Source organism: Oryx dammah, unplaced genomic scaffold (assembly GCF_014754425.2).
Source record: "Oryx dammah isolate SB20612 unplaced genomic scaffold, SCBI_Odam_1.1 HiC_scaffold_12, whole genome shotgun sequence".
Taxonomy (NCBI): Eukaryota; Metazoa; Chordata; class Mammalia; order Artiodactyla; family Bovidae; genus Oryx; species Oryx dammah.
Window position 1 is genome coordinate 39,620,465 of NW_024070196.1, and position 16,796 is coordinate 39,637,260.

The 16,796-nt window shown below is 39.9% G+C and overlaps 1 protein-coding gene across 1 annotated transcript in view; it reads left to right on the top strand.

Annotated features, from left to right (window-relative positions):
* The window catches only part of CUNH4orf45 (chromosome unknown C4orf45 homolog), a 128,641-nt gene that overhangs the window by 59,069 nt on the left and 52,776 nt on the right, over positions 1-16,796 (top strand). The window contains exon 3 of the mRNA XM_040251279.1: positions 10,245-10,303. Within this exon, the coding sequence (XP_040107213.1) occupies positions 10,245-10,303 (59 nt within the window). The remainder of the gene's footprint in view (positions 1-10,244; positions 10,304-16,796) is intronic.

Here is a 16,796-nt window from a genome sequence, read left to right on the forward strand (position 1 = left end):
TATATATATATATATATATATATAATTGAAACACTTTGCTTTATAGCAGAAACTAACACAACATTGTAAATAAACTGTACTCCAGTCAAACAGATTTTTAAAAAAACAAGGTCCTCTCGACTATTTACTGTTTGAGGAAGGTACTATGATTCTTTTCCCTTACAGAGGAAGGAATGGAGGTCTTGACAGCTGAGGCCTCTTGCTGAAGCTGTACAGGGGGTCAATAATGAAACCAGGATCCCAGCCTAGGCTGTGGGTTCAGGGACTTAGTGGGAGTCCAGCATGTGAGAGGGGAAATGAAGTCAGAACATGGGGCTGGAGCCACAGTGGGAGGCACCTAGCTGGGTGAGCACTTTTCCAGGCGGCAGGTTCTGGCCGGGTCATTCCCAGCTCTTTTGTCTCATAAGCACCTCTCCTTTCTTCATGGGGCCTCAAGTGTCTACTGGTACTCCATTCTGCATCATTTGCACACAAGATGCTTCGTTCATAATACCAAAATGAGTCATCAGTAGTAGATATAACCCACTTATTTGATATAATAAGAAAGAGCTCAGTAATAGTTATTTTCTGTATTGTTTGTTCCTTTATTAAATCTTGAAAAACTTTTTATTGGAGTATAGTAGATTTATAATAGTGTGTTAGTTTGAGGTACAGTGATTCAGTTATACATACAGAATCACTGTATGTATACATACAGAATCACTGTATGTATACATACATACGTACATATATCTATTTTCCCAGATTCTTTTTCATTGTATGTTAATATAAAATATTGAGTATGGGTCCCTGTGCTGTACAGTAATTCCTTGTTGTATAAATGATGATATGATATTTGTCTTTCTCTGTCTGACTTCACTCAGTATGATAATCTCTAGGTCCATCCATGTTGCTGCAAATGGTATCATTTGATCCTTTTGAACGGATGAGTAATATTCCATCACATATATATGTACCACAACTTCTTTATCCATTCCTTGGTTGATGGACGTTTAGGTTGCTTCCATGTCTTGACTATTGCAAATAGTGCTGCAATGAACACTGGGGTCCCTGTATCTTTTCAAATTGTGGTGGTCTCCAGATATATGCCCAGAAGTGGGACTGCAGGTTAAAATGGTAACCATATTTTTCATTTTATCATCTTCAAGCTTCTATGTATTAAGCTCTTTATAGTGTTTTAAAACATATCATCAAATATTATCTCTGGCAATTTGGGAAAAAAGAGAAATGAGATTCCTCCCAAACTTCCTTCCAGCCGCACCCTGTGCATTCTTCCAAATCCCACCTTCACACAACAGTGTCCTGGAAATTTTTCAAATTAACCTAAAATAGAGAAGTATTGTTGGTACGGAGTTGATCAGTATGTAGACTCACACAGACACACATATTTCAGAATTTCTGGGTGTTTTCACCACAAATTTCTCATTTATGTTTGGGTTCATTTAGGTGAATCACAGTCTCATTAAAATTCCTAAGATCTCACACTCATGTTGTTAGCAACACAGAAGACTTTTAAAAGATAACAAAGCTTCCTTTTTCAACCAAGTTATAAAAGCAAAATAGAAAATAGCTTTTCTAAAATTAGGTGTGCCTTGGAATGGCTGCTGTTTCTTTCCCAGATGGGTGTGTGTGTTTAGTTCTCACAAGTTATTTGAGTCCTAACAGTTTGTTGTTTAATATAAAAATAATTACATCAGCACGTTTCATCCTGAAGTGCTGTATAAAGTAGTGGCTTTCTTGATACCACAGGAAGCCACTAGTTTGGGAAGGCCTCATAGTGACCATCTGTGAGCAAGGAGAAACCTTGGCTACAAAGCCCTAATAGCCCTCCATTTTGGGGAAAATAGTATATTGGATTGGCCAGAAAGTTCACTTGGGTTTTCCACATGATATTATGGAAAAATCTGAACTAACTTTTTTGTTAGCCCCATATTAACATTAACTTCCTAATGCTGCTGCTAAGTCACTTCAGTCGTGTCCGACTCTGTGCAACCCCATGGACTGCAGCCTACCAGGCTCCTCCGTCCATGGGATTTTCCAGGCAAGAGTACTGGAGTGGGTGCCATAGCCCTAATACACAGGTGTTAATATTTCCCCATTTCATAAAACTTGGCTTTCTATTGTTGCTGTTATTTAGTTGCTAAGTCATGTCTGACTCTTTGCAACCCCATGGATTGTAGCCCACCAGGCTCCCCTGTCCGTGGGATTTCTCAGGCAAGAATACTGGATTGGGTTGCCATGTCCTCCTCCAGGGATCTTCCTGACCCAGGAATCGAACCTGTGTCTCCTGCATTGCAGGCAGATTCTTTGCCACTGAGCTACCAGGGAAGTCATGGCTTTCTATAGGATTCCTCAAGTAGATTGAATAAATTAATTGTATCTGAACTCCCAGAAAATAAATTTTAAGTTCAATGCTTCCTTCCTGGAACAGACCATGAAAACAAAAAGCGAGATAGGTATCACTGACATGCACTCTCTGTGCTGCATCCAAAGCGGTTCTGTGGACAAAAGGCACTGCCTGTCTACGTATCACCAGGCTCCCCAGCCCCAGGTAATGCTTCCCAGTCAGTGTGGGCTTCCTCCTGGCTGTGACTTTATGGATGATTTTTGGTGAACTGGAAAAAAACAGACATCCTGATCCTCACATCTTTTGTTAGGATGTGGAAATGTGAAAACAAAAGAAAGGATGGAGAGAAAGAGAAGAAGGGGAGAAGGAAGGAAATAAACTCAAAGCAATTTAGAGCCTAGTGAGTGATTTTATTTCTAATTAAGGAAGGCTAATTCTGTAGGGCTTAACATACATGTTGAGTATGCTTTTCAATGAAAATATAACCTTTTAAAAAGTATTGCTCTTCTTAAAATTAGTATTAAGCATACTCCATAGGTTTTCAACAAATATTATTTGATGATGCTAACAAGATACAAAGCTAAGAAAAATGTATAAATTAGAATGGGTTTTAGTAAACTTGACATTTAACTCCACAATCAGGCTTCTTTATATATACTGTCAAGAATTCAGAAACTTGGGCTTGATCTAATATCCCAGGCACAGGTGGCTAAAATACCAGGACATATGTTTTCTGAATCTGGCATTTGTCCTGGCTTTTTGAGATGTTTGGAAGAAATTCTAATATCATTATAAATTTAGGATTATAGTTTTCCCTATTATTCATATATAACACTTCTGAAGTATGTCAGCAGTGTTGACAAAAGTGCCTAGAATGCATAGCAATCTGGAGCTAGCTATTCTCTTCCCAGGACTCAAGAAATCTTAACTGAGCAAATTGAAAACAACCCATTCAATAGAGAGGCCCCTGGTATGTGGTCCCACTGTCTCTGGACACAAAGAAAATGGCACCGAAAATAAGCGCTTTGGGGCCCATATGGGCTCTTGCAGTTGGGGAGAGGAATTCGTAGGAAGTTTCTCTGTGTTGTTATCATTGTTGAAGTTTTTAGTGTGACTATTGGTCTGCACAGTGCCAGCCACATCTCAAATGTCTGTAAGCAACTTGAGGTGTGTGATCTGTCTTGCTTGACTTTCTATTGACAGCATCCACAGCCTTCTTCCTAGTGCTTAGCACGGCCTAGAAGATCATAAAAAAAAATGATGGGAAATGGAGACTGAAATCTCTTTCTTTTTTCATGCAGAGTCTTTGATAACAAACCAAGTTGAAGAAGGGAGGTGGGGGACGGGGGCTGTGGAATGAGCTTTTAAGTGTGCGTGAGCTTGAGAATTATTCTCCTCCTAGGTTTTTCAATAGTGATTCAAGGACTACTTAGCTTTTTTTTTTTCCTTTGCTGAAACTTAGTTATACTGTTATGTTCACAATGCCTGTGTTACCACCCCTAGTGCAATTCTGTACTGTAAAGCTAATTGGACAATTAACTTGGGAGGAACACACTTCCTAACCTTTGAATTAACAGCAGTGCCAACACATTAGAAAACTCCGAGGGTGAGAGCAGTCACCAACCAGGCACTTAATTATATTTCAGGAACTGTGGCCTGGGCACAAGCAGAGACTTGGGAACCTCCTGTGTAGCTTTCCTGTAGCTTGAATATTTGAGTCCACTCATATTTCAGACCCTGGTAGGGACCATCCGCCAACTATGGATAAAAGACTGGTTGCACAATGATTGGTTACTCATCACAAATCCTAACAATTCCCAACAGAATAAGTTCTAGTGTTGCTAGAAGTGCTCATGTATCTTGAATTATCACGTGGATAAGGAAAACATTAATCCCCCTGGAGAAATACAGAAAAAAACAATAGAAATATGCCTTCTCTCTGAGGATAAATAAGGCAGTTAGCATTTATAATGCTTTTCAAGACAAATCTATCTGTGTGGTCTTAATGAAAAACTGAATATGGAAAAAGAGCCAGTTGAAGAATTTTTTATTTTTCCCCTATTTACATGCTAATCTGTCCATTATTCTTTATAATGTTTCAGTTTTCCTATTGATAAAATGAGCATTGCATTAGTTTTCTGTTGAGCGTAATCTATTGCCACTAAATTAGAAGCTGAAGCTCCAGTACTTTGGCCACCTGATGTGAAGAGCTGACTCATGCTGGGAAAGACTGAGGGCAGGGGGAGAAGAGGATACCAGAGGATGATATGGTTGGATGGCATCACTGACTCAATGGACATGAATTGGAGCAAACTCCAGGAGATAATAAAGGACAAGGAAGCCTGGCGTGTTGCAGTAAACAAGAACATCTTAAAGCAACACCATTTATTTGCTCACAGAAGCAAATCATAGATCAGAAGTAGATTAGAAGTCCAGGGAAGTCTAGGCTTGATTCTCTGCTCAAAACTCACTAGGCTGAATTTCAAAGTGTCAGTTGTGACAATGATCAAATCTGAGGTTTGGGGGCTCTTCCAAGTGCATGTGTTTGTGGCAGATCTCAGTTCCTTATGGCTATAGGACTGAGGTCCTATTTCTCTGCAGCTGTCAGGCAGGGAACAGTCTCAACATCAAGAAGCTGCCCACATCCCTTTGTCGATGGTCCCCTCTATCTTTAAAGCCAGCCACAGACACTCTCCCTCATGTCCAAATCCCTCTCACATTTCAAATCCCTTTTACCCAGAGGTGCCCAGGTCTTTTAAAGAGCTTGAATGATGAAGTTAGAGCCGCTGAGGAAAAACTTCCTTTCTTAAAATCAGTTGATTTGGAATCTTAATTACACCTTAAAAATCCCTTCACAGCAGTACCTAGGTTAGTATTTGGCTAAATATCTGGAAGAAGGTGTATATATAAGGGAATGAGCATCTTGGAGGTCTTTGGAATTCTGTCTTCCACAGGGAAAATAATGTTATATAATATTATTATAATCTTAGAGTATTGTCAAATGGATTAAGTGAGATAAATGTGTAGAGCACTTAGCATAGTATCTAGTATAATAAGTCTAAAGAAGTGGGATCCAGTATTATTAGTGCTTCACTATCCTATGTTTTCTTACCTACATGAATTTTAAAATTATATTATGATAAACACTTCAGAAACGTAATGGAATATGTTTCTCATTATTTCGATACTCTACAGAAAACACATACTATGGTCAGAGTCAAGGAACACAGGAAACTTAAGGTTTAGTCTGTTTGTTAAAATTTGATAAACTAATTGAAGTTATTTAAAAACAGTGCAATAAAAAAAGGGGAGATCAGGATATAATTCATATTGGTACTCAGCTCAAGCCTCCATATCCTTTGGCATAAAATGAAGTATGGGCATCTGCACTGTTGTTCACGTTTTGCTTTTTAGTAAGAAAAATGCATCACAGAATCCATGCCTTAAACACCGACCTTTTTCAGGGAGATCTGCTTTGTTCCCACCCCTGCTCTGAATGTAAAATGAATGCTTCAGATGCTCTGTCCACACAAAGGCTTGGTGCCCCCTTTCTCCCTTCAACAGTTCCAGCTGAGAATAGGCAGCATTATGCAATTTGGTGACCAGGCACCAACAATGAGAATGCTTCTCCCTGGCTGTGGGAAGAAAAGCAGCTAAGGGGTTAACAGTAATATTTTGCAAATGGAGGCAAGTGAAGAAAAAAAATTACATTAGCATAAGAAAAGGTAGGCTTAGGGGATTTTCCACTCCACTGTTTGGTATAAGAGCTCCATGTTACCAAGGAGGAGGATGGCAAGAGGAACCCTAGGGCTTACGCTGTTCTTAAATGCATGGCCATTGTACTCATCCTACTGAAGAGAAAGTCCTCCTAGTTACCGGGATGGGAAATGGTCCTTTCTAGTAAGAAAAGTCACAATTGGCTATATTAGGAAAAACATCCTGAGTTAAGCCTGGCAAGAAAGTAAGAGGATTCCTCAGTTATGTCAATTCTAGAGGAGAGGTGGTTTGTGATTAAAAGTAAAAATATTAAGCAGTGATTTTCATTATTAACTAAAATGGACCCCAATGTCTGTAATTAATTTCACTTAAATTTAATAGCTCATTTGAGAAATTATGCCTAATTCACAGTATCTAAATGTAATTAGCAGATATTTCTTTTTCCTTAATACCTAGACTTATTTAAAGATTGCCTAATAGGGAATATCCAATTTCAAGTTATAATTATTTTTGCTAGTTGAAAGCATGCAAAATAACAGCAAAGATTCTTACTAATCTCTTTAGCATAGAACATACACTACTCAGTTGTTACCTGTTTCTATGAAGGTACTGAATTCATTTTTGAATCAGTCTTTGCTTCACTTTTATGAATAACTGACCAGTAGAAAAAAAAAGGGGATTTTTAAATTCTGAATTTCATTAGATTTAATAACAAAGTGAGCACAACTGTCCAAATAAATCATGATGAATCTTATTAATTAAAACAGAGAAGGGTCAGCTTATTTTAGGTAAATTTCTATGACATTATGTGCTGATAACTATAGGAGAAATGGAGTACGGTTAGAGGCTAATGAATGCATTGTGTGTTTCTAAGGAAAATCTTTCCAGATTAAACCAGTGAAACTTTGGGTTATTAAAAATGAGAACAAAGATCAAAGATTATCCCAGTCCTGGGAAATTTGCCCATAAACTGATAATAAAATTATTTGTAAGTCAGTTGATAAGATTGATATTAAGGGAATAGGTGTCAGGAGTCAGCTGAGACTCAGGAGTTTGGGTGAGAATGGATACATGTGTACTTATGGCTGAGTCCCTTTGCTGTCCACCTGAAACTATCACAACATTGTTAATTGGCTATACCTCAATATAAAATAAAAAGTTAAAAAAGAAATCAGTTGAAAAATAAAAATTTTACTGTTATAGAGAGATTGTTGTTATTTAGTCGCTAAGTAGTCATGTCTGACTCTTTGGAACCCCATGGACTGTAGCTCGCCAGGCTCCTCTGTCCATGGGATTTTCCAGGCGACAATACTGGAGTGGATTGCCGTTTCCTTCTCCAGGGCATCTTTCCAACCGGGTATCAGACCCACATCTCCTGCATTGACAAGAGGATTCCTTATCACTGAGCCACCAGGGAAGTCCTAAACACAGATTATCACTTTTCAAACTTTTGGAATAGTGGCTTAGCCTTGCATTTCAATCTTGTTTATTTTGTCTCTTCCTTTGTTTATTATTTTACACATGGACATTAAACATCTAGAAGTGATCAAGTTTTCAGATCCTCATCACTAAGAAATGACTTAAATAGATCTGCTTTCCCAACACAACCCTTGATCAGGAAAGGCATTATAAACCAAAGCTTGAGGAAAAGGGAAGAAACCAGGGGAGATAAAAAAGAGCACCAGGTGATTTAACTAAGATTAACATTATGATGGACCTAACAGAAACAGAAGATATTAAGAGGTGGCAAGAATACACAGAAGAACTATACAAAAAAAGATCTTCACGACCCAGATAATCGCAATGGTGTGATCACTCACCTAGAGTCAGACATCCTGGAATATGAAGTCTAGTGGGCCTTAGAAAGCATCACTACAAACAAAGCTAGTGGAGGTGATGGAATTCCAGTTGAGCTATTTCAAATCCTGAAAGATGATGCTGTGAAAGTGTTGCACTCAATATGCCAGCAAATTTGGAAAGCTCAGCAGTGGCCACAGGACTGGAAAAGGTCAGTTTTCATTCCAATCCTAAAGAAAGGCAAAGCCAAAGAATGCTCAAACTACCGCACAATTGCACTCATCTCACATGCTAGTAAAGTAATGCTCAAAATTCTCCAAGCCAGGTTTCAGCAATATGTGAACCATGAACTTCCAGATGTTCAAGCTGGTTTTAGAAAAGGCAGAGGAACCAGAGATCAAATTGCCAACATCTGCTGGATCGTGGAAAAAGCAAGAGAGTTCCAGAAAAACATCTATTTCTGCTTTATTGACTATGCCAAAGCCTTTGACTGTGTGGATCACAATCAACTGTGGAAAATTCTTCAAGAGATGGGAATACCAGACCACCTGACCTGCCTCTTGAGAAACCTGTATGCAGGTCAGGAAGCAACAGTTAGAACTGGACACGAAACAACAGACTGGTTCCAAATAGGAAAAGGAATACGTCAAGGCTGTATATTGTCACCCTGATTATTTAACTTATATGCAGAGTGCATCATGAGAAACGCTGGGCTGGAAGAAGCACAAGCTGGAATCAAGATTGCCGGGAAAAATATCAATAACCTCAGATATGCAGATGACATCACTCTTATGGCAGAAAGTGAATAGGAACTAAAGAGCCTCTTGATGAAAGTGAAAGAGGAGAGTGAAAAAGTTGGCTTAAGGCTCAACATTCAGAAAATGAAGATCATGGTCCCATCACTTCATGGGAAATAGATGGGGAAACAGTGGAAACAGTGTCAGACTTTATTTTGGGGGCTCCAAAATCACTGCAGATGGTGATTGCAGCCATGAAATTAAAAGACTCTTAATCCTTGGAAGGAAAGCTATGACCAACCTAGATAGCGTATTGAAAAGCAGAGACATTACTTTGCCATCAGAGGTCCATCTAGTCAAGGCTATGTTTTTTCCAGTGGTCATGTATGGATGTGAGAGTTGGACTGTGAAGAAAGCTGAGCACCAAAGAATTGATGCTTTTGAATTCTGGTGTTGGGGAAGACTCTTGAGAGTTCCTTGGACTGCAAGGAGATCCATCCAGTCCATTCTGAAGGAGATCAGTCCTGGGTGTTTTTTGGAAGGAATGATGCTAAAGCTGAAACTCCAATACTTTGGCCACCTGATGCGAAGAGTTGACTCATTGGAAAAGACTCTGATGCTGGGAGGGATTAGGGGCAGGAGGAGAAGGGGACGACAGAGGATGAGATGGCTGGATGGCATCATCCACTCAATGGATGTGAGTTTGAGTGAACTCTGGGAGTTGGTGATGGACAGGGAGGACTGGCGTGCTGCAATTCAAGGGGTTGCAAAGAGTCGGACACGATTGAGTGACTGAACTGAACTGAACTGATAACTTGTCTATGGTAAATTATGCTGTATTGGACATTGGAGTGTACATATCTTTTCAAATTATAATTTTCTTCAGGTATCTGCCCAGGAGTCAGATTGCTGGATCATATGGTAGTTGTATGTTTAGGTTTTTAAGGAACCTCCGCACTGTTTTCCATAGCAGCTGCACCACTTCTCATTCCAAACAACAGTGTAGGAAGATACCTTTTTTCTACATCTTCTCCAGCATTTAGTATTTGTAGACATTTTGGTGATGACAATTCTGACCAGTGTGAGGTGATACCTCACTGTAGTTTGGATTTGCATTTCTCTAATAATTAGTGCTTCTTTTCATCAGCATCTTTTCACATGAGGGTAAGGTGATGTGAAAAAAGCTAAGCTGAGTCTAAATGATGTCATGTTATAGTTGCTGGGGGGAAGGGATTGTTAGGGAATTGGGATGGATATGTACACAGTACAATATTTAAGATTGGTAACCAAGAAGGTCCCACTATGAAAAACAAAAAATAAATGGTAAGTCCTGGTTGTGAGCGCCTGCTCATGTAGATACAGAATCTTGAGATGTTTAGAGATTGCAGATGACACTCTTCTGCAGACCCAACACCTGTCCTTTTATAGAGAGGGCAGGGAAAGCACAGAGGGTCAGATTTATTTTACTTATTGTATCTCTTCTTCTCAGTTCAAGAATCAAAAGCCCATCTTTCCTCAAATGAATTAAGTGTTTCTTGTTTAATTGCTCCACCTGACCTCCTCTTTGACTAGGAACCCAGACTCTCAGACATGTTCATGCCGAGTGACCTTGGAATCAGGGGACATTGATTTTCTTCTTTTTACAGTATGGAGAGTTCAGTCAAGCTGCTATTGACAAACTAAGCCACAGATACCAGAGCCCATGGTAAGTATATTTACATCAATTAATTAATCTTTCCTCCTAAATTAGTAACAGAGTTAATTCTTTTTATTGAAGTAAGTTGCTTTACAATGTTGTGTTAGTTTCTGCTGTACAGCAAAGTGAATCAGCTATATGTTTACCTATATCCCCTCTTTTTTGGATTTCCTTCCCATTTAGGTCACTACAGAAAATTGAGTAGAGGTCCCTGTGCAATACAATAGGTTCTCATTACCTCATTATCTATTTCATACCTGCATTGTTCTTCAATTACTCAGTCATGTCCGACTCTTTGTGACGCCAAGGACTTCAGCACACCCGGCTTCCCTGTCCTTCACCATCTCCTGGAGCTTGCTCAAACTAACGTCCATTGAATCGGTAATGCCATCCAACCATCTCGTCCTCTGTCATCCCCTTCTTCTCCTGCCTTCAGTCTTTCCCAGCATCAGGGTCTTTTCTGAGTCAGCTCTTCACATCAGGTGGCCAAGTACGGAAGCTTGAGCTTCAGCATCAGTCCTTCCAATGAATATTCAGGATTCATTTCCTTTGTACCTACAGGTATGTGTGCTAAGTCACTTCAGCACAGTGGTGCATATATGTCAACTCCAATCTCCAAATTCTTTCCATTCACCCCTTCCCCCTTTGATGTCCATATGTTTGTTCTTTAAGTCCGTGCCTCTATTTCTGCTTTGCAAATAAGATAATCTATACTACTTTTCTAGATGCCACATATATGCGTTAATATACAATATTTGCTTTTCTCTTTCTGACTTACTTCACTCAATAACAGAGTTAATTTTTCTTAATTATTTTATGTCTTATAGGTTTATTTGTACATTTGTGAATTTTTACTCCTAATAAGCACAGAAAATCTTCACTATCTACTCGGTCAGTTCTGTTGCTCAATCGTGTTTGACTCTTTGTGACCCCGTGGACTGCAGCATGCCGGGCCTCCCTGTCCATCACCAACTCCCAGAGTTTACTCAAACTCATGTCCATTGAGTCGGTGATGACATCCAACCATTTCATCCTCTGTTGTCCCCTTATCCTTCTGCCCCCAATCCCTCCCAGCATCAGGGTCTTTTCAAATGAGTCAGTTCTTCGCATCAGGTGGCCAAAGTATTGGACAACATCAGTCCTTCCAATGAATATTAATGACTGATTTCCTTTAGGATGGACTGGTTGGATCTCCTTGCAGTCCAAGGGACTCTCAAGAGTCTTCTCCAACACCACACTTCAAAAGCATCAATTCTTCAGCATTCAGCTTTCTTTATAGTCAACTCTCACATCTACACATGACTGACCTTTGTTGACAAAGTAATGTCTCTGCTTTTTAATATGCTGTCTAGGTTGGTCATAGCTTTTCTTCCAAGGAGCAAGCGTCTTTTAATTTCATGGCTGCAGTCACCATTTGCAGTGATTTTGGAGCCCCCCAAAATATAGTCTGTCACTGTTTCCCTGTTTCCCCATCTATTTGCCAGATGCCACAATCTTAGCTTTCTGAATGTTGAGCGTTAAGCCAACTTTTCTACTCTCCTCTTTCACTTTCATCAAGAGGCTCTTTAGTTCCTCTTGGCTTTCTGCCATAAGGGTATTGTCATCTGCATATCTGAGGTTATTGATATTTCTCCCAGCAATCTTGATTCCAGCTTGTGCTTCATCCAGCCCAGCATTTCTCATGATGTACTCTGCATAGAAGTTAAATAAGCAGGGTGACAATATACAGTCTTGACGTACTCCTTTTCCTATTTGGAACCAGTCTGTTGTTCCATGTCCAGTTCTAACTGTTGCTTCCTGACCTGCATACAGGTTTCTCAAGAGGCAGGTCAGGTGGTCTGGTACTCCCATCTCTAAGAATTTTCCAGTTCATTGTGATCCACCCAGTCAAAGGCTTTGGCATAGTCAATAAAGCAGAAATAGATGTTTTTCTGAAATTCTCTTGCTTTTTTTCAATGATCCAGTGGATGTTGGCAATTTGATCTCTGGTTCTTCTGCCTTTTTTAAATTGAGCTTGAATATCTGGAAGTTCACAGTTCATGTACTGTTGAAGCCTCACTCAGAGAATTTTGACCATTACTTTGCTAGCATGTGAGATGAGTGCAATTGTGCAGTAGTTTGAACATTCTTTGGCATTGCCTTTCTTTGGGATTGGAATGAAACTGACCTTTTCCAGTCCTGTGGCCACTGTTGAGTTTTCCAAATTTGTTGGTATATTGAGTGCAGCATTTTCACAAGATCATCTTTTAGGATTTGAAATAGCTCAACTGGAATTCCATCACCTCCACTAGCTTTGTTCATAGTGATGTTTTCTAAGGCCCCTTGACTTCACCTTCCAGGATGTCTGGTTCTAGGTGAATGATCACACCATCGTGATTATCTGGGTTATGAAGATCTTTTTTGTATAGTTCTTCTGTGTATTCTTGCCACCTCTTCTTAATATTTTCTGGTTCTGTTAGGTCCATACCATTTCTGTCCTTTATCGAGCCCATCTTTGCATGAAATGTTCCCTTTGTATCTCTGATTTTCTTGAAGACATCTCTAGTCTTTTCCATTCTATTCTTTTCCTCTATTTCTTTGCACTGATCACTGAGGAAGGCTTTCTTGTCTCTCCTTGCTATTCTTTGGAACGCTGCATTCAAATGGGTGTATCTTTCCCTTTTCCCTTTGCCTTTCGCTTCCCTTCGCCTTTCGCCTCTCTTCTTTTCACAGCTATTTGTAAAGCTTCCTCAGACAACAATTTTGCCTTTTTTAATTTCTTTTCCTTGGGGATGATCTTGATCCCTGCCTCCTGTACAATGTCACAAACCTCTGCCCATACTTCTTCAGGCACTCTGTCTATCAGATCTAATCCCTTGAATCTTATTTCTCACTTCCACTGTTAATAGTAAGGGATTTCATTAAGGGGAGGAATGGGGCAGAGCAAGTGAGATGAGAGCACAGAGCAGGAAAAGGGAACCAGCCTGTTAAGAACAGCAGCTGGATGTTGGAGGGTGGGGCCTTTAACTATATAAATGGTTGTTTTCAATGAAAGAACAAAAATATAACTTTTTTGGTTAAAAACCCCTCATTTCATGCTGTTGGCCTAGAAACCATCATAATGCATCATGTTAGTTAATCAATGTAATCCTATTAAAGTCACACAATGGCTTGAATTGACACTCTCTTAAGGCAGCTGGTAACCTAAATGAAACATGTCTAGCACAAGGTATGTTCAGTTAAAGGAAAAGAGCAAAACCTACGCTTGTCATCTATTGGAACATATAATTCAGATTTCTAAGGGAAAAGAGATCAGTCATCATTGCTCTTACAGGAGTGCAGATTCAATAATGTCTTTGTTCTCCTTAGATTTTTGGAGGTCAATGTTTCTGCATTTTTGGGATACTAAGCACAACCACTGCTTAAAAACCTTCTGGCCTCACTCTCAGGCTTGGCAGAGGCTCTGAAAGAGGATGACTCTACCAGGTCCAGGTGTACCCACCTGATTGCATCCTCTCATCTGCGCCAAGAGCCATCTCTTTCCTGGGCAAGGTTTGTGTTTAGCCTCCCCAACTGTTTGCTTGTTATGCTGTCAGTCAACTGCATTTACTCAATAAATCCAGCATCTCCTGTATTCAAAGCACTGCTAGACTCTGTAGCCATGGTGCTGAACAAGCCTAAGAACTAAGAGAAGTCACTGAGGACTTCCCTGGTGATACAGTGGATAGGAATCCACCTGCCAATGCAGGGGACACAGGTTCAATCCTCAGTCTGGGAAGATTCCACATGATGTGAGCAACTAAGCACATGAACCTACTAAGGCCTTGTGCAGCGATTGCTGTAGCCCATGTGCCTCAAGCCTGTGCTCTGAATAAGCAAAGGCGTCACAATGAGAAGCCCATGCATTGGCAACTAGAGAGTAGCCCCCGCTCACCTCAACTCGAGAAAGCCTGTGTGCAGCAACATAGACCTAGCTCAACCGAAAAAATAAAAATAAATGAATAAATACATTTTAAAAAAGAGAATTCATTGAAAGATTTAAAATAGGGAACAATGTGAAAAAAATCACTCTGGAATATTGAAGTGCTGCATGGAGAAAAAAATTGAAAAGTGACAAGATAGTTGTAGGAAGCTCAGCCAGGAAACAATTTCATTTCAACAAGTCGCTCCTGAGTTTTCAGTGAGCTCTGTAAACAATCCAAAATCAGTTGTGATGATGAGCGTTGTGAGAAGGAAAGGATTTGAGCTCAGCTTTTGAAGGAACGCAGGCTTTAAATAAATGAGGAGAAGAAGAGATGATGTTTGCTGTGACAACAGGGAGTAAGAATGTATTCAGAGATCGGATGAAAGAGCTTTTAGCATTATCTTAATTTTACAGGAGAAGAAATTGAACTTCAGATGCTAAGTAAGGTACACAAACACGGGTTACAGAGCTACTATCTCGGTCCAAGCTGATTGATTCCACAGATCTGGGTTGGGATCTGGGCTTGAATCTTTTCAGAAGGCTCTTCAAGTGATTCTGATGATCATTCAGGGCTGAGAATGACTTGTGAGGACTGAAAGAAGAAAGGGACGAGCCTAGGGGCACCCACACCTAGGAAAAGGAGAGTGAGCATCATGGAAGGAAAGAGCCTCAGAGGCAGGGACCTGAGGACAATGGGAAGCTGTAAAAGGCAGGGAAGAACTCAAAGACAAGGGTTTATACAAGGAAATGGAAATCCAAGAAAACAATAACAGACAAATATTTGGAAGTTATCAATGGTCTCAGAAAAAGCATTGGAGGAAGAGAAGAATAAGTTGAGGGCATATAAGCAGCATTGAAGAATTTTTGTCGGCTGACGTAATAGAGCCAAGAGACTGCTCTGATTTTGAGACCAGAAGTCCAGTCAAGGACAATGACAGGATTTCCTTGCATACTTTGAAAATTTAACTTTCTTGAAATCAGGATGTGTTTTATGGTAGTTGTTTACAGATGTAGTGACTCTCTTTCTGCCCCTAAGTTCATCTGTTATTGAATCAATCTGTGCTATCCAGTTTATTGCATCTAAAATGGTCGTTGTTATTTGAATAAAGTTCCCCTAGCAGTCCTGACCTTGAGGGTAGGTGGGGGAGATCCAAGATTTTGAGCCTCATTTACAAGTATAAATGCAAGAGATCTGGGTTCGATCCCTCGGTTGGGAAGATCCCCTGGAGAAGGGAAAACTACCCACTCCAGTATTCTGGCCTGGAGAATTCCAAGGACTGTATAGTCCATAGGGTCACAAGGAATCAGACACTACTGAGTGACTTTCACTACTACTACTAAAGACTGGTAAAAACATACATCAGCAAACTTGAGATGAAGGTCTGCTATGTGACAAGTTCTCAAATTTATAAAGTAATAAGCAGGGTCCTTGTGCCCAAGTCACTCACAGACTTTCAGAACAGATAGATGTAAAAAGATTTCAATACAACATCCACTGATGGAGAATGACCACAATAACTGGGTGTGGGTTGACTTTATTCTTTTCCCTTCTGAATTAAAGGAAACATTCTTTTGTTTTAAATACATAAGTTTCTCTAGACATGAGGCCTGATGATTAATTCATTTTTATGTGGTCTCTTCTCACAGCTGGGTGTTTTCCCATATGTACAAACAGTATGTCTAATTTCAATAAGGAGAATAAAAAGCACAGATAGGAAGTGGGAGAACAGTTTGCAGTCAAATTAAGAGTCAGTTTATAAGAGAATGCACTGCAAATAGTGAATCAGTGGGACTTTTTGTTTTGAGAAGTGAAATCTGTAAGTTACATGTTACTGAAAATTGTAGAGCATAGCAGTATCCTGCTTTATTTCCCTTACCTTTAACATAGAGCTTGACATATAGGGGTACTCAATACTTGGTGAATCAGATATAAAAGACAAAATCCCTGCTCTTAGTGTACTCAGAATGGCACAGATTGGTACAGCTCAAGCTGGAAAAACTGGAGGACTTTGGTCATGAGGACTTCCTGAGTGAGATGAAGTTTAACCTGGGTTTAGAAGGAGAACATCAGGAAAATCTCTGGTTGCCTCCCTGGGTACACTTTTTATCCATGCACATGAAAGGCTTGCTGAGATTATGAAATCAACAGACTCATTCACAGGCAAACTTCCTTCCAGAAAGGCACTGCCAACATGACTATGCCCTAATGTCACTATGAAGTTGCCTCTTTGCCATTTATTTGCCAGTGTATCATTTGTCTTAGGACTAATGTCTTAAGGACTGGTTCACAGTCCTGTGGACAGCCAGTCAGTAGACGGTGGGGTTGCGGGTGTGGGTGTCAAGGATGCCGCAGATTCTAAAGTGAGGGTGACCAAACTAGGTGTCAGTCAAGAAGAGAGGAGCAACATGACTTTTAAAAAGTCAAAATTAACTACAATGTCCCCTAACTTTTCATTTATTTGAGAGTCACAGCTCTTTTCAGTGTGTTGGCTCTCCTGTGTCTGCCTTCCTATAATCAAAGGATTTGTTTGTCAGCTCCCATTCTCAGGAGGTGCACAG